This window comes from Frieseomelitta varia, unplaced genomic scaffold, assembly GCF_011392965.1.
Source record: "Frieseomelitta varia isolate USP_RPSP 00005682 unplaced genomic scaffold, Fvar_1.2 scaffold_862, whole genome shotgun sequence".
Classification (NCBI taxonomy): Eukaryota; Metazoa; Arthropoda; class Insecta; order Hymenoptera; family Apidae; genus Frieseomelitta; species Frieseomelitta varia.
The window spans coordinates 265,567-292,993 of record NW_025110659.1 but is presented as its reverse complement, the minus strand read 5'-3'; the positions used below and the strand labels follow the sequence as shown (position 1 = coordinate 292,993).

General features: G+C 29.8%; 2 protein-coding genes across 8 annotated transcripts in view; one reads left to right on the top strand and one right to left on the bottom strand.

Moving 5' to 3' along the window:
• The first annotated feature begins 7,282 nt into the window (after positions 1-7,282).
• The window catches only part of LOC122536669 (protein Wnt-11b-2-like), a 43,075-nt gene continuing 22,930 nt past the window's right edge, over positions 7,283-27,427 (top strand). The window contains exon 1 of one of the 5 annotated variants that reach the window (XM_043669187.1): positions 7,283-8,132. In XM_043669187.1, the coding sequence (XP_043525122.1) occupies positions 8,035-8,132 (98 nt within the window). In that variant the 5' untranslated portion in view covers positions 7,283-8,034. Of the gene's footprint in view, positions 8,133-20,280; positions 20,380-20,623; positions 20,692-25,986; positions 26,117-27,427 lie in introns of those variants that run through there. The other 4 variants (XM_043669186.1, XM_043669188.1, XM_043669189.1 and 1 more) reach the window with 4 other exon arrangements.
• Positions 25,120-26,294, bottom strand: LOC122536670. Of its 3 annotated transcripts, none has more exons than XM_043669195.1 (2): positions 25,950-26,294; positions 25,120-25,214 (listed from the first exon to the last, which is right to left on the bottom strand). In XM_043669195.1, the coding sequence occupies exons 1-2, from the start codon at positions 26,221-26,223 to the stop codon at positions 25,204-25,206; spliced, it is 285 nt and encodes a 94-aa protein (XP_043525130.1). In that variant the 5' UTR covers positions 26,224-26,294; the 3' UTR covers positions 25,120-25,203. The 3 variants fall into 3 exon arrangements, with proteins under 3 accessions (XP_043525130.1, XP_043525128.1, XP_043525129.1); XM_043669193.1 differs by having other exon boundaries at positions 25,120-25,481; positions 25,852-26,280; XM_043669194.1 differs by having other exon boundaries at positions 25,852-26,278.

Below are 27,427 nucleotides of genomic sequence, written 5' to 3'. Positions count from 1 at the left end.
AAATCGTTGCAAAAAAAAAAAAAAAAAAAAAAAAAAAAAAAATAAAAATCTAAGCTAACAAAAAAGAAAAGAAATTCAACGTTTTAATGAAAAATCACGGTCTCTGAAAAGTTTGATCTTTCTTTCCTTTTCTTTGCGCTGGCGGGGGTTGGTGTTACGGCTCATTTAGCAATTTGCTTATTTGCTAGGAAAGTCTCCGGCGGTATACATGCGTTTGGCTTTGTGCGTAATCGCGAGGGGGGGTCGAGACTTGATAGAATGAGAGAGAGAGAGAGAGAGAGAGAGAGAGAGAGAGAGAGAGAGAGAGAGAGAGAGAGAGAGGTCCCCGATACGAGAGGTAACTTTTGCGATCGCACCGAGAGGGTTTGGGGGTTTAAGTCGCTTTTAATAGCCAAGCAGCTGTCGCCGGATCTGTTTGCCCCCTTTTTATAGTAGACGTCTTCGGCGAATAATGGCAGGAAATAATCTGGAACGAAAGAAGCGACCATCCTTTGCAGTCCTCCGCCAATAAACCGCTTTTAACCCGTTCTTATGCGTCTCTTTGGACGCGAACGTCGCCGATTCGTCCGTCATTTTAACTTCACCGAGTGAAAGTACCCACGCAATTAATTCGAGAACGCTCTCCCGATGATTCACGCGTCCACACATTGTCCTGGATCATCTGTTGCATATTAAATTTCACCTACAATTAATAAATTTAATATGACAATTATTGTTACTATAATAAAATTTATAAATTATTGACTTATGACATAAGTTTGACCGCTATTGCTGGCACTTTAATTTATCGTTATTACTTTTAATTCCTCTATTTAATTTTCATTAAATTATATAGAATTTTTTATTAATTTTATCATATATGTATATATATATATATATATATTTAATGTAAATAAATTATATATGAAATATTAATTTAATTAATAATTTAACCATAATTATATTTTATTTATATTATTAATATTAATAAATTCGTTTAAAATTAAAATTTAACATGCAACACGAGAACGTTGTTTCGTTGCTACGTATTTTGATTTCGAATCATTTTGCAAAGAATCGTTTTCTCCAATTGGATAGGAAATTTTACTCGAATGACAAATTAGGAGTAAAGTTTTACTCGTCACTACTGAATAAATATTCAATGGAACAAGTATCTATTCCGAATAAAAATTGATTCGAATAAGGATATTATTTGTATAGTATATTTAGATAAAGATTTATTCGGCTAAGAATCTCGTTATTATATTTTCGTAATTCATCTTTTTTTCAAACATACGTTTCGAACGAAGCATGATGTTCGAAATTCAATGAAACGACGCAAGAAGATCGTACAAGCAAGTTCAAAGGCGGCACTTCAAATTCATTGTAGAATGATTCGGTCATGAAAAGAATTTTTCAATGTTACTACATCGACAATTTATAGTATTTTCAGAGGAAAAAAGTGTCTTCAGTTTTGCCGTGTCTGTTACACAGTGCAAAACAAACTTAAAACGAATCTAGATTTATTGCTCTACGATTTTTTTTTTTTTTTACAAAACTACAACTGTTTAAATATTTAGTGTCCGAATGTATATGTAATTGCAAGCAAAGAAGAAGCAAGAATATTGAATTGTTCGATTTAAAATTGTTCGATAAAATTTTGTATATGTACACTGTGTGCGTTTAATCTTTTCAAGTAATCAACAAATTGAACAGTCATTAGTATTGATTGCCTCATTTGTTAATTACCATTAACGCTCTTGCTACGATTTATATCTTCGAGCAACGTTTGTTGCAAAATTGTTTGACTCCTCTATCACGTAAAATTCATCCATTGACATAATTAAATCATAAAATAGACGTTAATGTTTGATACACGTGCATTTAATTATCTGATATAAATATCCCTAATGTTTTGAAATTTCCATGAATTTCAGTATTATAATTATGTCGTAATATTATAATTAATTTCATATCTAAGTCTGTTATATTATGTTACATCTATCATATCTTTTTCAACTATTATTAAAATGGGCTCATGATATTTTTCCTACTTATCTATTGAAGTAGCATTATACATTTGATTTGTAATATAATTTGTATATTTTACATGGTATTTTCTACCATGCACAATAATTTTATTATTACACGTCACATATTATTTTTATACTAAGCTACAGTTAATATATTTGTTTGTTGACACAGATAAATTCCTCAGCTTTGTGAACCAACGATAAATTAAGAGCGAATAAGCCAAAACTGTACTTAATAATATGATGAATGCCAGAAATTTATTTATCAACGCTGATAGGACAAGAGAACAAAATAACAGAATGGAAAAGAAATAGATTAGACTTGCAATGCAATGAAGAGCATAACTGTACAAATGGCAATGAAAAATTGTCGATGATTCAAACTGATATAATTCCGTAAAGAAAGATAATATAACGATCCACTTGGTCTCGTTTTAAAGCGCGAAGAAAATCGTAAATATGTTCCTTTCGAGAAATGATTTTACGTAGCAGAGAAGTAGTAGGAAAAAATATGGATACTTTCTTTCTACTTTCGAAAATTGTAAAATTCCAAAAAAAATCTGAAACAGAATGGTTTCTAACAATTGTCACTGATAAAAGTACAATATCAGTTTACGATTAGCATAATTCACGCTTTTCTTAAGAAAACGTTGAATGAACAAAGGAAAGTATTCTCTAAATTACTCTTAACAAAACGATCGGTTAGATCAGTCACCAATTTGAAGTCCCATTAGAATTGTTAATCGAACTGTTTACAGTTATAAAATCAAGACTGGCCACTTTTTACTTAACACGAAAATAAAGAAATTAAGAAGGAGAAACGATTACTTAAAATAAGGTAAGGGATAATAGTTAATTTCAAGAAAAGAAACGAGTACAAATAAATCACTCGTCGGAACACCCTGTATGTAAAATTAAACAGTTCATTGTGAACCAGGATAAGTTAATTATTTATTATTAAAATTGTTGTCAAAATTAAAAGAAAATTATTTCACAATTTTCAGTGTTTCACAGAAATGTTAGAAAAGCAGGAAAGTGTCGAGCTAATTTTAAAGATAAAATACAAACCGCACGGCTGCTGGGGAATACGAACCGGCTCTTTGGGCCTTTCTAGATACTTTCTGTGTGATATTTCTAATGCTTCGGGTTCACTAATAATATACGATCCCGCTTTCTCCTCGAAACTAATTGGCAAAACGTACGCGCAATTGATTCGACACTTTGTGCAAGTATTTGCTACAATTCCTGGTTCACCACATTCTTCCTGTTGAGAGTGAGACAATATGTTGCAAATATTGTATGAAACAGCTAGTGCTTATTAAGCTGTTTTCTTCATTGCAGAAAAGAAAAATTTCACATTCTATCTTCCAACATTATTGTGAAAGAAGAGGTGAGTATTTCGTTTGAAATAATAAAATATTTGAACTTTTTGCAAGATTAAACTTAAGTTTATTTTGAATGTTCAAAACTCAGAAATCTTTTTGTTATAATTTATGTATTGTTTTCATTGTAATTAATTAAATAAGTTGTTTTTCAAGAAAGATTTATTATAGATATATATATATATATTTTTTGTATATTATGCTTACGTTCAGAGTGAGGTAAGCGTTTTGATAGAACTTTAAATATGAGCGAAGAAGTTACATTAGAATACTTAATTAGAGAATTACTTGTGTCCTAAATTCCTGACACTTTCATCTTCTTCTGCATCTGCTTCGCTTGAACAGTGCAACAAAGAATACCGCTGTTCGCTTTATAAAAATTTTAGTTTTGTCGAGGCTATTATGAGCTACCGACAGCATAGGTAAACATGAAGCTTAAAATATGTTAATTTTAGAATTTATTTTCATTTTTACGACAGGTAGAAAATTTTCCACTCCTGAGTCAAAAGTTTTAGGACACTTTATTTTTACTATTCAATTTTATTTTTAAAAATTTTAAAATTACTCGTGTATTTTAATAACACATAAATAATAATAATATAAGTAATATAAATATCAATATATTAATAATAAGAAGAATTATAAATTCTTTCTTATATAAAGAATTATTTTATTTTTTTGAAATAGATATAGTGTGAAATTTTTTTCATAATCTTTGTATTCTTAAGTTTCATGTATAATAATAGATTTCGTGAAATTCTCCTATAATATTTAGAAAAATTTTGTATGATTTTTGTAGAGAATAATCATTATTATAAATATATGTATGTTCAAAAAAGGGATATATTAATCTCTAAAAGTTTGAGATTACTCTAAAAGAATTTAATGAAAAAATTTTAAGTTAAAAGAGGTTTTGAGCTTTCACATGTGCAATTATATATAATTTCATATGTGCAATGTACATTTTAAATTAGTAGGTACATAGTATACATATGTAATTTACTATAGTAAAAGTAGTATAGCACATAAGAAAATGTATAAAATATCCAAAATATAGCCTTCTACGAATATTTTTCCATCAGATTCATTTTTATCAAGGTTTTTTAAATTAATTAATAAATTTAATATTTAATGTTTATTTGAGCAAATTATTTAAGGAATATTCGTTGTAATTAAAAAAAAATGTATAAATTTGGATAAAAATCCGCAGTCGAACAATTGTTTGAAATTTATTTCAAATATTTTCTTTATTCAGTTCTTTTTAACTTATCTTCGTATTTGATTCTATATAGTAAAATTGTGAAAAATTAACTATGTAAACATTATCAAAGTTATAATATATTAAATATGTTAAATCATAATAATTATAATACATTCAAATACTTTTATATGATAACATTTTAAATGTATAAATGAAACAAAAAGGCGATAAAATACTATTTATAAAAATGGAAAGTATGACAATAGAATGAAAAATATCTTCACAAATCGTATCTCAAAGATAATCAATTTCCAATTTCGTTTTCTCTTCAATAAATGAAAATCAATTTTGTTCTCTTCATTACAGTATTTATGTTGTATTATATAATTGTAGTATTATATATTTTAAATTTTACTTTCTTCTTTACTTAAATTTTACTAAAACTTTACTTAAATTTTACTTTCTTCTTTACTTAAATTTTACTTTCCTTTTCAACAATTACGTTATTTTCAATTTTGTGTTTGATCAATATAAACGTTAGAAGTGAGGCCATAAACTTTTGAGCAGTAGTGTACGTGAAACGCCTTAAGGAATACAATCGTTTCTTAACGCTAGAACTACTGACCTGTAATGTTTACCTAAATATGTCATACGTAGATGATTAGAATTAAAGTGGTAGAATGAAAATAAATAGATATGTAGTGAATCATAAAATTACTCATGCATGTGGCACAAATAGCGAATGGTGTAGAGTAATGCAGAATTACGAACATATTGAAATTGTAATTTCTCTATTTCTATCATCGGATTTGAATCCGATCGAGACTTGATCTCTCTCTACATTGATATTTTATCAGAAACATAATTTCATTTATCAAGTGAACTAAAAATGCAGTTGCATAAAATCAGGAATAATTATATAAAAAAAGAATGTCGTATCAAACATTAATTTTTGTAACTGTTACTGAGTTACAACTTTTATAAATATTGTTGTTATCGTTATTAATTATAATGCTGTTATTGAGTAATGATTTTTTAAAATACGAATCGCAATTTATGATTTTTGTTATCTCGGAGCTTGAATTGTAAACAATGGCTCACGAAAGTATTAGAGCATTCATTATAGAGAAACTTTTATGTATGTGTGTATGTTATATAAATATAATACATATTATAATATTATAATATACGTTAATATTATAATACGTATATAATACTGTCGAAATTATATTGGTGAAATTTGAATAATATAATATACAACGTAAAAAGTGTTCATAATGTATTCATAAAATATATTCATAGTATTATTATAAATGTTCGAATTGTATTTTCTAATTGAAAAATATTCATCACATCATTTTGTATGATTTGATTACACACTTGATTGTGCAAATGATTATATCTCTATCTTAAAGTGAAAGTGAATAATATTAGCATATTTTTAGTAATTGTAGAAGCAAGAGGTCTGAAACATAATTCATTTAATTAGACAGTTTTAGTACTAAAAAATAAATATCAATTTTTAATTGCTGTTGGAATATTTTATAAATATTCATACAATATATACAATGTATATATTGCTATAACTTTCATTTTAATTATGAATATAATCAATTACTTGATACTTTATATTAACCATAAATTGAGTAATTTTTAAACAAATGTAAATCAAGTGTTTTATAAAGTACTTTTATAAAGTACTCCTTTATAAAATAAATAAAGTTACTTTGATAATATAATACATTCAAGACGAATCAATGAACAATCAGTTGTTTCTATTTCTATATAAGTCAGCATTGTAAGAAACAATGGTTTTAAAAATTATTATTTTGTTAGGCAGTATTAAGAAAACATTAATCGTAAATTGCTTCTACAAGTACATATATACGTTATATCAAATATATCAAATATTACAATAATTATAATTTAAAATAATAACTTAAGAACGACAAACATAATAATATAACAATAAATTCTAATAATTACAATTAAAATTAATGATCATTCTTTAATTATTAAAATTAATTAATTTGATTAAATTGTAATTGAAATATTCAATAAATTGCTCAATAAATATTCAATAAATATTCAATAGTAAAATCTCAATTGTAATACAATATAATAATATAACATATACATATAAATAATACAACATATACAATATATATAATATACATATAAATAATATAACATACAATATATATAATATACATATAAATAATAAACATAATACAATAAAAAGTCAACAATAATCTTACCAGAAACTCCCTTAATTAAAATAACTGATCTAAAACCTCTCGTATCATCCAGCAGCGTTAATAATCCTTGATTGCTACGGATAAGATCTCAATGAAAATCTCTCTCAAATTTCCAAGTCAACTTCAAGAAACAAAAACTTCTTATTTCGTTTTATATAGGTCTTTGGTAGCGCGCATCCTTCCCTCGTCAAGATACCTAAAAAATATCTTCGTTCGCCAGCTCTTTGACCAGTTTCTCGCCTCCTCCCTTGCACGGTGTGTGCTCCGCGTCCGGCAACAACCATCCCTGGCCGGTTCCTCGTCCAACGAAAAACCAGTAGGTGAAGTAGGAGGAAATAGAGTAGTAGTAGGAGGATTCCACCTCCACGACGACCGGCAAATCCTGCGGGACGGCTCGACGGACACCTGTAACCACGCAGACTCCCTGGCAGCACGCCACGGTGCGAAGGAACTTCCCCGATAGGGAAACCGTATCGGTCTCCTCGCAGATCATTCAGGATACCGCGCGTTCGCGTCCGCTCTGCTGCCACCGCGATTCATCATCATCATCATCATCATCATCATCATCATCATCCTCGATCGTGATCGAGACCGAGCGACAGTGGATGGTCTATCTCGCCTCGGTGATTCGTTTCCCGTTATCTTTGGCCAAGTGTGCGCGTTTTCACCGGCGGGGAGGAGGGAGGAGGACACCAGCCTATCGTACGAAAAACTCGACGATAATTGGAACGCGCGAGCGTGATCAATCAGGAAACCACGCGTGTGTGATTTCTAAGCCGTGTATATGTAATTAAAGAAGAACGCGCGGTGTTCTTTTCGATTTATTTGCCCGTAATGTATCAACGAACGAGATTTCGAACGGATTGTTTGTCGTTCCTCGAGTTCTCAAGTCGACTCTGAGCAGAGTTCCTCTCGTTACGAGAGAGAAAGAGAGAGAGAGAGAGAGAGTAATTGATTTAATTGTCGCACGGAGGAAGAAGAGCTTGTGAATACTCTGTCGGAGAATGGATACGCCGAAGGTAACGCGATTGTACGTGAAACGATCTACCGATCATCGAGAGAAACGCAGTGGTCCCTGAAAGAGCGTGCGTGTCGAGTTGTTGAAAGATTGGACAATAATCAATGGACCAGAGGTACTGATGCACGAGCCAGTGGAAAGAATGCCGGTCTCTTAGAATGTAATGTGCACGAAGATGACGGTAACGAAGAGAAGCGCTGCTAAAGCTTGGCTGATCTTGTTCCTGTTGCTGATTCACGATGGCAGGTGCATCAAGTGGTTGTAAGTAACTTAATGATACAGTTTCTTGGTCGTTTCTTTTTTCCTTTTCATTTGTAGATTTCAACTTCGGGTACACGAGGTGAAATTTACGTTTGAGTTTGACTTACGTGTTCGTGTTCGGGAAAATATGTGCACTTGAGTGTACACGCATTTATATTTATTATTATGTAATATAATAATAAACTAAATAATATTTTATATTATAAAATATTATGTAATAATATAATTATATTTTGTAATATAATATATTCATATATTTATTATATCATTTGTATGAATTATGATAATAGAAATAATAGAAATAGAGAAGAAGGAAAAACTGTTTGTTTGATTCGATGTTGGAATTTTTACAAATATGTAGAAATATTAGGAATTCAATTATGATTTTCCTTTGAAATAATTTAGATCAAAAATGCGACTCGAATGTAAGAAATTATTATTCTAATCATATTTGACTTTAATATGTTTAAATGTTTTTTAACGTTATATATTATATTTAAATTTAATATTAATTAATATAAAATTTAATACAAATAATATATTCATATATTACATACTAAACATGTTCAATCAAATAAAATCTTCACTTATATTTCATAATAATGAACGATAGAATATAATAAATATTTAATAAATATGAATGTCATTTATGAATAAAAAGTAATAAAAGTACATGTTATTGTATAGCCACAATGTATCCAATATTAAAATTTTTTGAAATATTGGTTTTAGATTGTAAAATGGAAAATCTGTAATATTTCATCAGAAATTTTTGTACAACAATGTAACATAATTTAAACTTGATGCTAATTATAATTTTAAAACACATATTTAACAATCTAAAATGTTTTGAGTGTAACGTTTACAATCTAAATTATAATTTATAAAGCTACATATTTATAACATTCATCTAAACATGGATTACAGTTTAAAGAATTATGATTTAATAACATAAAATAAAATATAGCTTATTTATATGTTTTATATCTAAATACATTATAATCTACTAATCTAATAATTTAGACTGCAGTTTGAAGACAATAGCTTTAAAATACCCAATTACAAAATATCTAATAGTTATTACAAAAGGAAAACTATAAGTCCAACATACTTAATAATCCAAAGAATTATAATTTAAAATCCAGAATCCGTAAAATTTTATTTGTTGTTAACACTTCCAATTTTTCCACATAGAGCACGTTAATTAGTTACAAAAATAATCTCTGATTAACACCAGAACTATACCAAAATTATAAATTAATCAAAATAATCAGTTTTACAATATTTCAGAGTAATATTTCACAGATTCACAATGTTGCATTTTTTAAAGATTTTTAAAGAATGACTTTTGCAAAATACTGCAAACCATTCGCATTTTCCCATTTCTATGAGAAATTAGAGTAGGTAGTTCCATCCAGTGTTAATCGTCGCGTGGAGCAATAGGACACACGTGTAAAGAAATTTGAACAGACGTCTGATAGCCGCGTTCGATTCGAAAGCTCCGTGAATCCTTCGGTAACAAGCAACCTCTCGATGTTCCCGCATCGAGAAGTTTTGTCCACGAGGGCTCCGGAGAGGATCGAAGATTAATGTAGGTCCGTTAATGAGAAACAAATAGGTTACTAGCCGTGCGTACGTGTGCGTGAGGCAGAATGGAAGCGGAGCAAGGATCATTTTACTCTATTATCAAGATTTCTTTCTTGCTTGTTTTCTGTTGCTCGCGGCGAGGAACCCCGAGGAACAATAAGTCTCAACGAGAATTTATTATATGTTCGAACTTCTCTTATGCGCGATGCATCGAATTTAGGTTTATTAGGGTATCGTTTGTTCTCTGGCTGACTCGTAAATTCATACAAAAATATCATCCGCGTGTAGGTGAAGAATGTTCTCGGCGCGGCGATGGGAATTTGTTTCCAACAACTGTCGAATTTTCTCGAGTTATTGCATTCTTTGAGTTTTTCTAGCTTTTGTCTATTGTTATTGTATATTCTTGAGTTCTCTTCGCTGTTCCACCTTTCTATATTTCATTTATCGCTGTATGTATTCTTAAATATTAGTTTCCTTCGTCCTTCTTCAATCTTCTTTGTTGTATTTTTTAATTTTCTTTGTTTTATCATTGTTATTATATTTTTCGAGTTCTCTTTACTTTCTCTCCAATTTTTGCTTCCGTTTGTCAGTGTTCTCTTTGAATTTTATTGATTTCTTTCATCTATGATTCCTCTTCGAATTTTCTCTTCTCTTGAAGCTTCTTATTATATTATATTCTTTGTTATTATATTATATTCTTATATTATATTATTTTATATTATGTGTATATATATATATATATATAGATAGATAGATAGATAGTCTTATATTATATTCTTTGAATATTATATCCTTAGTTTATTATTCTTATTATACTTTTTTAATTTTCTTACACGTTTCGTTTATCATTACATTCCTCGAATTTTTTGCTCTTCTTATAGATATGTTTCATTTGTTAACAATAATATTTCAATTTTGTTTACATTTCCTATATCTTTCATTGATTATTATGTTCTTTGAATTTTTATTACTCTTCTTGAGCATTTCGTCAATTTTATCACTGTAATATTATTATCATAGTCATCATAATGTTTTTCAAATTTTCTTTACTTTTTACACGTATCGTTTATTATTAGGGGAGTCTAAATTTCAGTTTCAGTGTAACAGATCAATACGATTCACTGCATACATAATTCTTTTTATATTATTAATTGAAGAAGAAAATAAATACATATGTAGATATTGAATATCAATTTTAACGTTAATCAACATTTGAATATTAATCATTTTTTGTATTAAGTATTATTATTCATTTTTATTGTAACAATGTTAATACAAGTACTGTTATTTTGATATTATTTATATTGAACAATATTATACAATTAATATAAAATGTATAGAATGTATTTTTAATGTTAGAACTAAGAAATAAGCAATTCTACATGAAAAGAAAAGAATAATAATTCTCTCATTTAAAAGTTTGTTTTCGAGAAAATCAAGCTTGAAAATTTATCAAATATACGTACTTGAATTTTGCAAGTTCTACATTCTACATAAATAAATGAAAAATGTAGAATAAAAATTTTTTATTTAAAGTTCCGCTTTTAAAAAACCAAATTTTTAATATATTTTTAAAGAAATTTTATTCTACATTTTCCATTCATTTTTACATGTAGAATGGCATTTTTTAATTATTTACTCCTGTACAGTCTGTTCCATGTATGCTCATGGGATATTCAAAAAGTCATTTTTCTCCGAAACGAAGCGTCGTACGAAAAAAATTTCATTGCATCATGTATTTTTGGCTTATTTTTGCACGTAGAGACAACCTCTGTTTCCGGTTGTCACATGAAAACTGGGACACTCGAAAATATTAACATCAATACTACAATATTGAGTCATTTCAGATAAAGTGGTCGAAACTGTAATAAACCGTTTGATATTTACAGTCGAAGATAACAATCAAAATGTGATTTAATCGATTCAGTATATCCTATCCTGTTGCAAAACAATATCACGATTCAAATTTTTGATTAATAGTCGTTCATAAATTGGTTTACTTACATCTTGTGAACAAAATTTTTCACTAACAGATTATTTGTTTTCTTGATGTATCGCGTCACATTGTATTATGTCAAAGTTTAACATAAATCTTAATATGATAGAAAATAGAATTATACTAATACTGATGTAATAAAAAACTAATTCACTTTGATAATGCACTTGTCTTTTATAACAAAACAACTGATAAAATACCTATTTTACCTCATTGTGTTAAAATTCAACATTGATAAATATTATACTTAATTAATATTATACCTGAATTGGCTGTTTTATTATGTTGTACAGATTATATGTACATCTGTTCATATATAAGATATAATTATACATATTATATCTACTATGCTAATATAATACTATTATTGTTATTAAATCGACAGTGTATTATTATAACTATACTATAAATAAATATTGTAATGTATAGAATAAATTAGAAAGATTGGACAGAGCTAAATAATACATAATAATAATACATTGCATGTATATTATATTCTAACAGAAATATAAGAATCTTACTATCAATGATCATAGATAATCAGAATATTCAGTCATAAATATTTGTACAGGCTGTACAATTTATTAGCAATGGTTATAAACCATCTACAAGTTTGATAAATTTAACAAAAAGTTGTTGCAGACATGAACTTCACACTCAGACAAATTTATATATGTAAATATCACGCCAGTTCAATGGTAATTTTAAAATTCAAGACTTGTGATTTCCTATTAAAAGATGAACGTCGAGGGAAATCGATACATTCTAAAAAAATAATACACGTCAGATAACAAGAGAAACGCTATTTCAAATAGACATAATGCATTCTATCGTTATTCATCACTTGGCTCAAATAGGAAGAGCAAAAAAAAAAAAAAAAAAAAAAGAAAATGGATAAGAAGCTTATGCGAATGGAGATAGCCAACTCGTTACTTCGAACAACTATACAGGATCTGCTCTTTAAAGTTATTGTTCCTTATGACGATCTTGTATGCTAAAACACTTGATGCAATGGTAAAACAATGGTGTAACATATGTACATCCTGAAATGATAATAGCGATTAGTTTGGATTGTTGAACTGGTGACTAGGATTGATCCATTATTGTACAGAATTGATTCATCATTATTTTATATAATTTGACATTACAGTTATAATAGATGTAAATACGTCTATAGAAATAATTTGAACATGATAACTGGACTGTGAGTATGTATATAATTTTATATTCTATATTTTTGTTTTTTATAATTAAGGAAATGACACTAAAGCAAGAATTCTTGTAGATTTGTGGAATTTTAAATTTTTCAAAAATTAAAATATCTAAATATCTGCAGTTTGATGATGATAGAAAATCGTACGATAATAGAAAAATATTAAAAAGTAGAATATGAAATTCCAAAGAAAAATTTTCTTGTATATTGTGTTATTTCAGTTTTATTTCTTCCCAAATACCTGGATAATATTTTAAATTGTGTTTTAAATAAAGACATTGACCTGTTGTATTTGAATTTTTGTAGTTATAAAAGTATTTTAATTTTTGAAAAATTTAAAATTCCACAAATCTACAAGAACTCTTGCTTTAGTTTCATTTATTGTATAGTGTAAATGAAGGAAATTTTTCATTTATTATATAGTGTAAATGAAGGAAATTTATATAATTATCATCGAGATGAATTTAACTACTTTGAACAAATATTAATCCATTAGTGTCTTAAGCAATTTATAATTATTTCTTTGCCAACTGCCAAAAATGTTTTTATCCCAAACACAATTTGAAAAATTATCTCGGTGTTTGAGAAAGCTGTGAATAAAAATAAAAACAAAAATAAAAATAAAAATAAAAATTAAAGAAAGAATTAAAATAATTGGAAGGACAAAACAGAGCTCCATATTCTAATTCTTAATATCTTCGTACAAGATCTTTTACAAAGAAATACCATCATACAAACACAGCATACAAATGCAACAATCGAATAGTATACAAAACTATTAAATTAAATTCATCTTGACAATTACACAAATCACCTTCGTCTTAATGAAACGGTTGCGTTTACAAGCAATTTTGTCAACTAATCGATCAACTACGTTAAATCGATACCAAGAGTGATTAAAATTCATTAAACATAATCAACAAGCATCATCTAATTTCCCGAGCTTCCATTGTCTTGGCGAGGCATTCCACGCGATTAATCTTCACCGAAGTAGCTTCACGGAGCCTTCTTCGTTCGTCGATTCCTGCCTTAATTCCCATTCTTCGTATCAATTAATCTACACTTCCCCTCTGGCTATCTTTCCCCATTCTCGAGGCTAATTCTTATGAATCATTGCCAGTTCTTCCACGGACGAATCGTTGATCGTTATGATGGGATTTCCTATAAGATCCTCTTCTATTTCTATAATATGCCGGAAGTATATACAGTCCTTGGTCAGAAAATTATGGTTAATCTCTCTCGTACAATTTTAACGTGAAATTAAAATGATTTGCTTCAGGTAAAACCCTATGGAGATATACTTAGTATCACAGATGGTGATTCGACGGAACGACCGCCATGTTCTAAATTTTGAACAATTACTAATTGACAGGAACCATAACTATTCTAATCAGAATGGAAAGAACAGGATGACAATTATAATTTTTTTAATTAAAACGTTGCAAATAACAATTGCAAGTTTTAAGAAACATTGTTCCGTTGCTGATAATAATTATCGACGAGGGAAATTTATTTCAGTTCTCTTTCTTCCGTAATTTCCGCAAGATTTACGTCAGAAATTCTGCGGATTTTAAAATGTTTCAATGGTTTGTGGAGCATTGTTTCCGTCGAATGCGGGAAAACAATATTTTACACTTCGCACTATTATAAACGACCGAAATGGAGTTCTCCTCATCGATAACTGTTACGAGCAACCGAAATAAATTTCCCTCGTCGATAACTATTATAAGCGACCGAAATAGAATTTCCCCCATCAATAATGGTCGTCGTCAACGAAAAAAAGAAAAAGAAACTAAAACGAATTTTAATTCTCTGATCATCCAGTTTTTTGAAAAATTTCCTTTATACTTTGAGATTAATATCATCAACGCGAACGATAAACAAGTTTCAATTATCTACAAAAACTTTTGTACATAACTGTTACTTTTGGTTCTCGCTGATACGTAGTATAATTTTCCCTGCAAGAAAAAAAATTCTTCAATTTCACTTATTTTCCAATTCGAAGGTTACGTACATACGTAACCCCTTTAAAGGAAACCCGACCGTTCCTCACGAGCCATGAAGATATCCCATTATCGTTTCACGGCGTGCCGCGCGGCGGTGATCGCCGAATCGCTTCGTGATCTCCTTTATTTCACGTAGCTGCGCGCCGTGACGTTAATTGTCGTCCTGTGATTCGGGGCGAATTTCATCGGGGCACGTCCACGACCAGCGAAACGGTCGGGGGGGAAGAGGGGTCCTGGAAAAGCGGAAACAGAAAGAGAGAACGGGCGCTCGCCGTCGGATGATGAATGGAGGAGTGATGGTAGTTTCGCGTGCAAAACCAAAATACAAGTGGAACGGGCAGAGGAAAAGTACGAGAGGAAGACAGCGGCGGCTCGAACAGGGTGGAAGATTAGGGGTTGCCTGCGATTCGTGATTTATAAACGCCCTTTCCAAGAAACCTCTTTCTCCTTGAGCGCCAACCATTCCCCCCCATTCGCTTCTCCTCCTTCGTTCGTTTCACCAGCCCTTTGCCATCATCTGGTCCCCTTTCCCATCTGCCCACGTCCTCTTTTCTTTTATTTATAATCATCGACACGCCGACGACTGCCGGACAGAAGAGAGGGGAGGAGGTAAGTCGAAGGGCGATCTCGGAAGTCGCGAACACACGATTTGTTTTTGTTGCTGTGTACGGCCCCGGACGGAATTGTACATCGATCCTGTCACGTTCAGCGTCCTGTGAAAGATGCGTGCCCCGTCGTTGGGCCGAGCTTTCTTGCGGAGGAAATTTACGAGCCCTGCCTGTTAATTGTGCCCTTTACGAGAAGGGAATTTCTTTTCTCACTGGGAGAGGCGTTCGGTTCGAGGGAAAATTTGATACGGTTGGCATTCTCCACGGTCGAGTGTTTTTGCTTGAGGATGTATATATAGTTGGAATCAACGCACGGTCTAACTAACGTGCATGAATAATTGGACAGCGCAGTTCCATTGAATGGTCGATGTTTTTGTTACGTTTGTATAGTTATGATTGGCGAAGGTTTCTTTTTCATTTTTTTTTTTTTTTTTTTTTCTTTGTTGTTGATTTTCTGCACTTTGAAGCAAGTGCTTAAGTTCAGTTTGCATGTTACGTGCGTCGTTCGACTTTCATGCTTATTTATAGTAAATAACTGGTGCTTCATGAAGTCTGTACAAGTGTTTTCAAGGTGGTTGTTTAAAGTGAAAAATTCACTTTAAGTTGGATCCAAAGATTAATGCTGCAATAGCAGTCTTTTCTTCAATTCATAATAATTCTTTTCTTCAATTCATTTATAATTTGTGTTTTTGTAACTTCTAGTAGAAATACATATACTACTTTCTCTAAAATAGTACATGTATTATAATCAGTGCAGTTCATCATAATAGTGTAATATTGTTAATTTTCTGCATTTTTCAAGTTTCGTATTCATTTTTAATAAACAGTCGATGCTTCATACAATTTTCTTGAATAAAAAAAGATATTTCAATAGTTCTAACGTTTCAGGAATGAACAGACATACTTGAAACTACTCTGCAGAATATTTGGTCACCTAAGTATTATGTTTATTTATTCTTTTCAATATCTATTAATTACATGTGTTAAAAGATATTGATGAAAAGAATAAGTAAAAAGAAATTAAAGAGATTCATTTGAATTTTATTTTATATTGCAATAAGTCAGATGTGCCCAAATATTTATGCATGGTGTAAAACATAAGTATCAATGGTAGAATTATTAAGTGCTCTAATTATGTATAAATATGAAACAGAGTATTTAATTATTGTTTAGAAAATATTGTGTTACAATTAAACCGGATTTTTATGCATATTTATACCTTTATAAATAAACTATAGAAAACGTACACAGAAAATTATTTTCTCTGCTAATTATTATACAGAGTATTGCACTTTAAGTATTTTATATTCTTTTACATATTATATGCGTTCTGTACATCTTTGCACTTTCAAATTTCCAAATGCATAAAAATCCTGAAATCTAGTTGTAATAACATTGCAATTTCATGACATTATCTTATTTAGTTGTTTATGTCATTTCAAATTCTTTTGTCGATGATACTCATCTTATTTTAATCGTTCTGAAAAATATCCAAGAATGAAAAAAATGAACTTGAAAAGGACATCTTTACACATCCAAAGGTTAAACCATTAATCGTATCGTACAAATCTCTATAATTTCATTTATTATTACAAGTCTTTCTTATTCGAAAACTCAATTTCAAACGAAATTTCTCTTTTCCTCTGAAACTCTAGTTATCAAAGATTGACTGTAATTCCCACTAAACTGTCTCTAAACGAACAATTTAAAAAAAAATAAAAAATTAAGAAGTTGAATAGCACTTGCAATAATAACGACAGTGTAACGTTACATATCGAAGCGAAATGCTTTCAAATTTATTTTCTTTGCATTGGGATTATTTTGAAATCGAATGCAACACGAACTCGAGTACAGTTTCATCGGACGAACGTCTTGGTACAAGACGTTCATTTATCATTCGGTTAAAGATCAACGGTTTTTATGCTCTCGAAGCGTTGAGAATATATATCGCTCTTTCAACGCAATCTCTGCCACTTCTAAAGAGACCCGGACAGGAGACTCGTCGCGAGCGGGGGATTAACGATCGATTTATAATAATTTGCATGAACATTCTGATTAACGTCGGACTGGTACAAGATCGCGTGGATGTTGCTATTTATAAAATCCACACGTAACGAAGTGTGTTATACTTATCGCGGATTCATCGCTCGTAAATCATCTGTTGCATGATTCTTGAGCGAAATGTAGGAGATATTATCACGTAATTAGGTACTCTTTATACGAGAGGAAACCTACGTTTGTAATTTTCTGATAAATATTTTGGTGGTATTAGAAGTTATTTATTAATTGAACGAGACAATTATTAAAGTATAATCAAATTCATATTTTTGAATGAATATAACAATTATATAGTATTATTATAAGCTGTGGTATACAGTGATACATAGTAATACAATTATAGCATCATAAGATACTGTATTGCTTATGTCCAGTATAATATTTAATAACAATAATAACAATGATTTGAAATTTATTTCTTTTAATATTAGTAATGATAATTAATTTATAATTATTGAAATAATACTATAATAGTAAATAACTAAATTTGTTTACTTTTTTAATTGAATAATCTTCACTTTACTATTATATTAAATACTACACTAATATGCCAATATATAAATGACTATTTTTAATTAATTTACTAAAGTAACTTTAAATTAAGCGACTTTAATTAAAAAGAAATAAATTAACATTTCAGAATTTGTATCACAATACCATAAACTGAAAATAAAATTTAAAATAAAAACAAGTAAAATTAAAATTGACATTTAATATAATGTAAAGATAAAATTTATAAAAGTATAAATTTCCTAACCATAAGGTCTGACAAAGATCTATAAACAATCACATAATTAACAGCAAACAACATTATCCTGCACTATTATGTTAATTAATTTAGTCTTTAGTATTTGTTTGCATTAATTAAATGCATTAATTAATTTAGAATAATAAATTATACATATTAAAGATTATAGATATTAAAATTATACATGATTAGAATCGTATGGCGGCAGAGTTTTCTGAGGCATCAAGTTTATAGGCGCTATAAATTTATGGCTAATCGGTTTTTAAGTATTCGAAGAGCCTCGAGAACCCGGGCTATTATCAAGCTTGTAAACATCGTGTTTTACGACCTATATGTCAAAGCCAATTTTGGAATCCATAATGTATATCTTTGCACGGATCCTCCCACAAGAAATTCTTAAACGTATCGAACATTACATCGATGAAAGTATCGATAGAACGCCGATCTCGGTGGAATACAACTTACACAAGCTACCGAATATGGAGGAATACGGCATCTCGAATGTGTTTTCACCTTAGTTTCTCCCAATGTACATAAAATAATGCCAGATTATGCGATAGTATGTTCAGTGATAGTTTCAACTTTGTTTTTCCTTATCGCGTTTAAATCGTTACATTTACAGGTACACAGAGGATGTTCGAGTTATCTTCTTCTAACGTGTTGTTCATTATCTCGTTTGTATATTTTCTGTTTGTATATTATTTCAATTGAGAAGATTGAATCAAATATTTTTTTATAACGTTACATTTACACTAATGAAATTAGTGATGAAATTTACTGATGAAAAATTCTCAAAACTAAAAATTAACTGACAATAAAAAGGATTGAAAGGGATACAAAAGTATTCAGATATTTATAGACATCTTTCATGAATATATATGTTCTGTGTGTTATATGAAACATTTTGAAATTTCATTAGCATTATAGGAGTAATAAAACTCAAGTGTCATAGTTATACCGGTAAAATATTACAAGATACTATAAGATATTTCACATTACAAGTATATATTTCATAGATATCACAACAGAGAATTGAAACAGTCAATTTCATTATGTTATATTTAATCTATAATTTTTTCTATAAAACTCGATTATCATAATTATACTGATGAAGTATGAAACGAGTCTAAAAATATGTATATATAAATATATAGAATTTATACAAAATATATATAAATGCATAAATATAAATAAAAATGTATAAAATAGATAATACATCATAGATAGATAATATATATATATATGTTTTACAGAATATTGAAAGAGTCAATATTGTTATTTATTATTGTTCATTATTATTATAATATCTGATAAACTCGTTAATTGTTTTCGTTTGAACTAATGGATTATGCTGCCCATAAATAATGACAAATAAATAAATAACAAAATGCTTTCATCGTTGGTCATATATTATAAATAGACACTCAAATATACGTTTATCATTTTTGTCTAAAAACTTTCAGAATGGTTTCAAATTTAATCAACATCGTCATAATAATCGTCGCTCGTTCTGGCACCAATGAATTTCAAAATGATTCACATAACCCACAAAATACGTACATAACCTATGATAAACGTGCATTAGAAATACAAATCAATATACATACGTAACGAGGAAGAAAATCAAAAAAAAGGCGGGAAAAGTGGGAACGACCTGTAATGTTAACGGAACTTGAGAATTGTTACACAGTTTAGTTTCCCCTTTGACTGTGAAACGGACCTGGTGGCCGCACAACCGAGGGCTCGTAGGCGCCGACCTATTATCGGTCCCGTAAAAATGCCACTTTACGATTCCACGAGTCAAAACGAATTTCGAAATTGCATCCGACACCGGGTGTACTTGTCCGTTCTGTCGCCTCGAAACGTACGTCATCGAGTTTTATCGAAGCTCGCCGCATTTTCATAAGAATGTACAACAGTTCACGGCGAACGACCATGAACTTCTACGGAGGATAAGCTTGTCCTTATACACGCTTCTTCCACATAATGGATCGCGTAGAGGAGGTTGATCAAATCTCCTACAATTTACAGGTACATTTCATTTTTTTTTCTTCTTTTTCTTCTTCGTACGGCTTTTTTTTAGGATTATGCGAAAAATTGGTTACTGATCGATTCCGAGGAAACGAACGAATCGGTAGCATACCTACCGCGCGGATCATTTTGCTACACGAATTTGCTCGCTACACTGTCGCGTTTACGCTTGATGTTTTAGAGAGGTTATGGCAAACTGGTGACGTGACGTTGTCCGTTTTCAGGAAAATGAAGCCGTTGTTTAATAGATCGTTAGTGAATCAGTTGGTAATATGTTAGGTTAGGTCATCCCGTACGCAATGCGGTTTTTCTGTGAGTACTGGAACTCTCATTAGTTTATAATTTTCGTTAGAAATTTTGTTAGAAGACGTAAAACAGTATGTTTTTAGAGATTTAAATAATTTTTTGTAAAACTTGTGTACTCCATTATAAAATATTATAAAAGTTTTTCCAACTTTCATTTTCTGATAGAGATTTTTATGCTTTAATCTGTAGTCCTGGTGTTAAATCAATGAGAATATTACTATCAAAGTTTTGAAAAATTGGTATTGAAAACTTAATTCTTGAGTGTCAATCAAGATACAGTTTTTAAAAATAAAACATATATGATTAAATATCTATATCTGAGTGTAGGTTATATGCAATTGAATAAAAATTTAATATCAATTTGCAATTTTAGTTATTCAGCTTCTCATCGTAGATTGAAATTAATTAATTGTTTACAAGAGACAAATTAAATTGAAAGAATGAGGAATGGATGAGGATTAATAGAGAGGGATAATGAAATTTAAACAATAACAGTTTAATCAATATTTATCAATGTAATTTCATCTACTGAAAAAAAAAATTTTATCTGTGTAAAATCAACAGAACTCTTCAAACTTTTGAATAGTAGCTACAGTCATTTATAAATTGCAGATATTTTCTATATAGTCATTTTTAAATTGCAGATATTTTCTATACAGTCATTGTTAAATTGCAGATATTTTCTATACAGTCATTTTTAAATTGCAGATATTTTTTATACAGTTATTTTTAAATTACAGAATTAAAAGTGTAGAAATGCAAAGAATGCAAAAATATATAAATATATATATAAAATATTGAAAGTGAAATATTTATTGTAATATTTAGTGGTGAAAGGAAACTTCATTTTTTGAATTGTATTTATAAAATTATGAAAATCTTCAATCATCGATATTTGAGAATTAAACTCTCTTTTGTTCACCGTTGTGTTCGCTGTACGAACGATATGGTGTAATAATTTAAAACCGAATATTCTTCTTGCAAAAGAAATATATATATATATACAAAACACAATGATTGCAAGATAGGTGGCAAAACGATATATTCTTCATTCGTGACTCCGTCTACAAGTTGTCGGACTTGTTGCATACCAGGTGGTCCCGCGAGACAAGATCTCGCTGAGATTGCCTCGAAAATAGGTTCATTGGCTAATTGAAATGGCAATCGACATGATATATATAGCGTGTGAATAATAACTCGAACACAAATCTAACCGCGCTCGTTGCAAATTGGATATCGGACAGTTTCTGTCACACTATTTACTACCACGAATGATTTATCAACGCTGGTCTCGTGATCAAAAATTGAAAAGGCCAATTGGCAACTATCCTTTATATCCTAGAATGTTCGGTTAAAGCGCCGTTATGATTTATTACGTCAGAGTAGACTTAATGGGAAGAAAATTGACAAGGTGAATATATTATAACTGTTAGTTAAGTATACACTCTCAAAAATCTTAGGACTTTTATTTTTACCTGACGAAATTGGATCGTCAACGTCCTCAGCGAAATTTCACTCGTGACTTTTTTAAAGCAAATTTTTATTCTGCTGAGAAATCCTTTAAATGCTTGATTTAAAAATTGTGTAATAATGAAAGCTTCGTTAAGTAATCTAAAATTTTTTGACATGTTTCTGGAGAGTCAAAAAATTGGTTTCTTTTTTTTTACTGTGCTACAAAATATTTATTGGTGATGACGTTTTTCAATTACACTTGTATTCATGGGAACAAAGGAAATTTGTTCGTACCTATGTTATTTCCAAATTAACGATATTCGAAAATAATACTTCTGCCCAAAAATCTTAGAACATTTCTTATTTTAAATATTATTATTATATGTACATAATATATTATTATATTATTATTATATGTATATTACATATAATATTGTATATATAATATACAAAAGATTTTACTGAAATTAAATAAAATTAAATGAATAATAATTAAAAACTAATTACCTAAAGTAAAGAAATCATTAAAAAAATAATTAAAGGGAGAAATGAATTCGTAAAAATATAGCTTCAAATAAAATTTTACAATTAATCAATCAATTGATCAATTTATACAATATTCACAATAATTATCGATCATCGATTAATCAACTATAGATAAAATTATAAATTTAAATTCACTGATAACCATAGAGCTAAAAATAAATTATTAGCCATCAATGTTCCGTATTCACAATCGAATTTTATTTACACGAAGCGAAAGATTTAGCTTGCATAAATTCGAAAACGCACGTACTTAAAGTGAAGAAAGAATTGACGAGTGCTGTATATTGCTTGTCTCAATTCTGTCAATCATATTCCGCGAAGAAAAAGAAAAAAAAAGCTAGTTGAAAGCAGATATAGCGAACCTCACGCTCGCATTAAAATAATTACTGCCTACCAATCAAAATACCTCAGACGGGCAATTTACATAATTGTACGGCCAATCTGTCAAGTGTCATTTTGTAGAACACTGAATCTGTCTTCTTCTGAATTTGCTTCCGCCGAGTTCCACTCTGGTGTCTGTAATTTTTCTTATCTTTTCCCAAGTCTTTTTTTTTTTTCACCAAGCCAAACGTCGTGCATTTTTATGCATGCACATATGTAAATAAAAACGCGAAGAAAGTGTACCTACCTATTACAAAATTGAGGCTTTGCATGATAAGTAGTCAAGTCGATGAAACAGACAGTTTAATTTTTATATCTTGGTTGTCTTTCAGTTTTATGAATTTTAACGACACACGTCAAAGAAAGAAGTATAAAATAAGCATGAAATGTGAATGAAATTATAATCCGTGTCCACAAAGTAGTTATGCAAAATTTCGGTCTAACTTAGATTTTTAATATTTTTGAATACATATTCAAAGAAAATATTAATTCATCAATAGATTCAGAAAGCAGATAAAACCTTGATAATAATTATATTATAAAATGTATAGAATTATATAGATATATCATTATAATATTATAATTATGTCATAGAAATAATAATAATATAATATATGTAACATTACATATATATTTTGTATATTTTCTCACATTACGTGCATTCTATGCAATTTTGCACATTTAAATTTTCTAGAAATATAATAATCTTCAGTTTACTAATATTATTATTAATTTTCAATCTGACAAATTCTAAGACACAGATTTTGTTGCAATTTTAGAATTAATTTGACGATTTAAGAATTTGATAATTTTACAATTTTGCAACTTTAAAATTTTACAATTTTACAATCTTAGAAACGTAGGACAGAAGAATTAATTTCAAAATTTGCTTAAGTCTTTTTATTAATCTCAGTATCTTTCATTTTAAATAAATAAATTTGTCAGTTTAATTAAAATCTTACTTTCCTATTAGAAAAATGTATTACTAGTAATAACTATTAAATTTCATTAGTTTGATAATATTAATTTGATAAAACAAAAAAACAAATTACAAATCAATTACAATTTACAATATACAATATATTAATAGTTACAATATTCATAATATAACAATGTAATAAATACTAAATATCGAAGAAAATTTTGGGAAATTCAATTAATATTGCCTAAATCAATAAAAAAAAACTCTTTTTAAATATTTCCAATTCATTTTGAATATATCGGCAGTCTTAAACAGGAATTGGAGAAAGTTCAATGGCTACTGAAATTAGTTGGCTTTTTCTGAGAAGACGGCTGAGAAATTGAGCAAACAATTTCACCGAGCAGCGCACAAATGCGGTCGGTCGGTCTTTTATGCGCGTCCTTACTTCAGGGTGCGTGAATTTAATGAGCCATGCGTGAGGAATGTGTCCCTCGGAATCGGTTCTGAAGCGCTTGACGCGTGAAATAAATTCGCATCCTTCCTTCTCCATTGACAAAAACGTCCCCTTTCGTTCGCGGTGCGTGTCACACTCTCATAAGGCGATAAATAACGTCGCACAAATATAACACGCCACTTTTTTTTCCAGAGTAATTTCACTGCATTCAAAATTAACCTGGGAACGTCGTATTAAAGCAGTAATTGAAAACGTACGAACAAAAATAAGATAAATGTAGTGGTTAACTCGTAGAAAATATGCATTTATTGTTAGATTTATAAAACCATTATAGAATATATGGACGTATGGAATAGTAGGTATCAGGAGTGGGTAAATTTTATTTGAAATAAAAATAAAAAATAACAATTTGAAATAATTCATTAATCATTTTTATTGGTTTATTATTTTTATTTGAGAAATAATTTAGGAAAAGTAACTTTATCTTGAATCCAAATGAGATATATAAATCGTTTGTAAATAATTTTTTACTTGAGTTATTCATTCATAGAACTTAGAAATTATTGTATATATTAACTCTTCTTCTTCTTTTTTCAGAAAATATACTACTTTTCGAATATTTTATATATTTCTTTATATTATATTATTTTGTGTAATTTTTTTCATAATATAGGTTTACAATAATAATAATATAAACATAATAATAATTTTTATAATATATCTTACACTCATCCCTTATTTCTCCAACTTAACTCCCCTAGTGTCAAATCAAACCTACGATAAAAAGATAAATAATTAAATTTGCAAATTCTCTCATTAACAGTAAATAAACTAAATCTTTATTCAATTACGTATAACCTACCCTCAGATACAGATATTCAATTTTATATCATGATTCTATACATTTCACACATTCTTTACGAGAAAAATGTGTCAAATTGACACACAAAGGACAGACATTAATTATTTCATTATTTCCTTCCAAGATATATTAGGGGTATATAAGTAATACTGTTTTCTTCAGATTTAATAAACATTGGTCTAGTGACAATAATTTAACTTATTATAACATAACCTATATTCTAGTTAAATATGTTGACATTTAGTGCATTTCTTGTTAAATTATATTATAGATTAAAGCTATAATATACTCTTAAATAAAATAAAATTTTATTTATAAAATTATACATATACTCTATATATACTCTTAAATATAAAAATACTATATGTATATACTCTATATATATTCTACATATACTCTTAAATGAAATAAAATTTTGTACACTATCAAAAATGGGTATCCCTAATAAAACGATGCAACAGTTGTACCACTGTACTTTCTACGCTCAACGGAACACCTTGTATACAGCTTTGAGCACCAGCATAAATCCATAAACTGGTCGAATCTAACCTCGAATAGCAGTATCGAGTAGATCGATGAAACGGACGTGGCACGGACGAGCAAGTAAACGAAAGAGGTTGAACGATAGAAAGCAACGAGAAACGTACATAAATCCTCTGGCACCGCCGTAGGAAACGGTGAACGCGAGTGCGAGCATTTACGATTGTCCCGGTGTTGGAGCGCCATGAACGGAGACGAGCACATAACGACGAACGGGCAGACATCTTGGAAACGACAGCCGCGGCGCAATCGGCGACGGAATAATGAATTAGAGGTACGGCCTTTTGATAGGGTAATTTCGAGGGTAGGCTGCTGACACGGGGTTGGCGAGCCGGCCATTCCCAGGGCTGTTACGTCTAGACGTATCCGTGCTCCGGCCATTTCGACTTTCAGGTGTCCGTAATTATCCTCCGTACGGTTTGCACCGCGGCGCACGTATCCACCCGCGCCGCTTAAAGCCACCTTTCAGCTTCACGCCCTATAATTTTCGAAATTCACCCCTGATTTACGGCTACCTCTGCTCGAACCGTGCGCGAACGACTCACCGTATATATAACGCTATCGTCCGTGAGCGCGAGGTCTTTTGAAAAAGTAACGGGGGACCGGTTCTGTTGGTATTGTTTGTACGAGGGTATATTAAACAATTCGTAGAAAGTTGTTATAGCTCAATGCTTAATAAATAAACATTGTGATAAAGAAATTTGTTGATGAAAGAGAATTTGGAAACTATATGATGTTTTGAAAGTGACATATGTCACTTTGTTTTCTAACCTCTTGCGCTGTAATGACGTGCCACGCACGTCGAGAATATTTGATCCAAAATTGCAATATTTTCTCAGTTTTAAGTATATTGAGATATAACCCAGGCAGACTAAATGGTAAATTTATTACTTCTTAATAATTTCTATCCAGTGATATAACGATGAATTCAAAAAGAAGACGAATTATTGTATACAGTTTGGTCACTCGTTATGGTCCGCGAACCAGTTACTAGCGCAAAATGTTAAAGGAAGATATCAGAGGTTTGCGTTTTAACGTGTCTGGAAAAATGATACTAACTTTCAAGAAGATTTTTACTCGTTATCTTAGATAACTTTCGAGAAGATTTATTCGTTATCTTAGATAAGTATAAATAATTAACGAATTGACATTACTGTAAAAGTCTTACGCCACTTTCGATATATAAATAACTCGTGTGTGAGATAAAGTCTAAAATCGAGCGAGAAAAGTTGTTTTATTGCTTTATTAAGTAACTTAAAAGAGATCTTTTTTTTTACAAGCAGTTCTTGTAAAAAAAGAAAGGGGAAATAAGAAATTTTGAAATTCGAGCTGCTGTTAAGTTCTTTTTAAGTTAAGTTTAAGAGCTTCTGTCTCTCCCCCCTCCCTTCCCCTGCCCTCCTACATATTTGGCCCCTTTTAACTTCTTTTTGTTTCCATAGTTGAAGGAACATTAATGGGAGACACCTCATGAACCGAAACATGCTACAATATAGTGATTTATATCTCATACCGAATTTTACAGAAACGGATCAGAAAGGTGAAAACATTGCTACGATAAGAAGTTTAGAAGTAAAAGGAGTATATT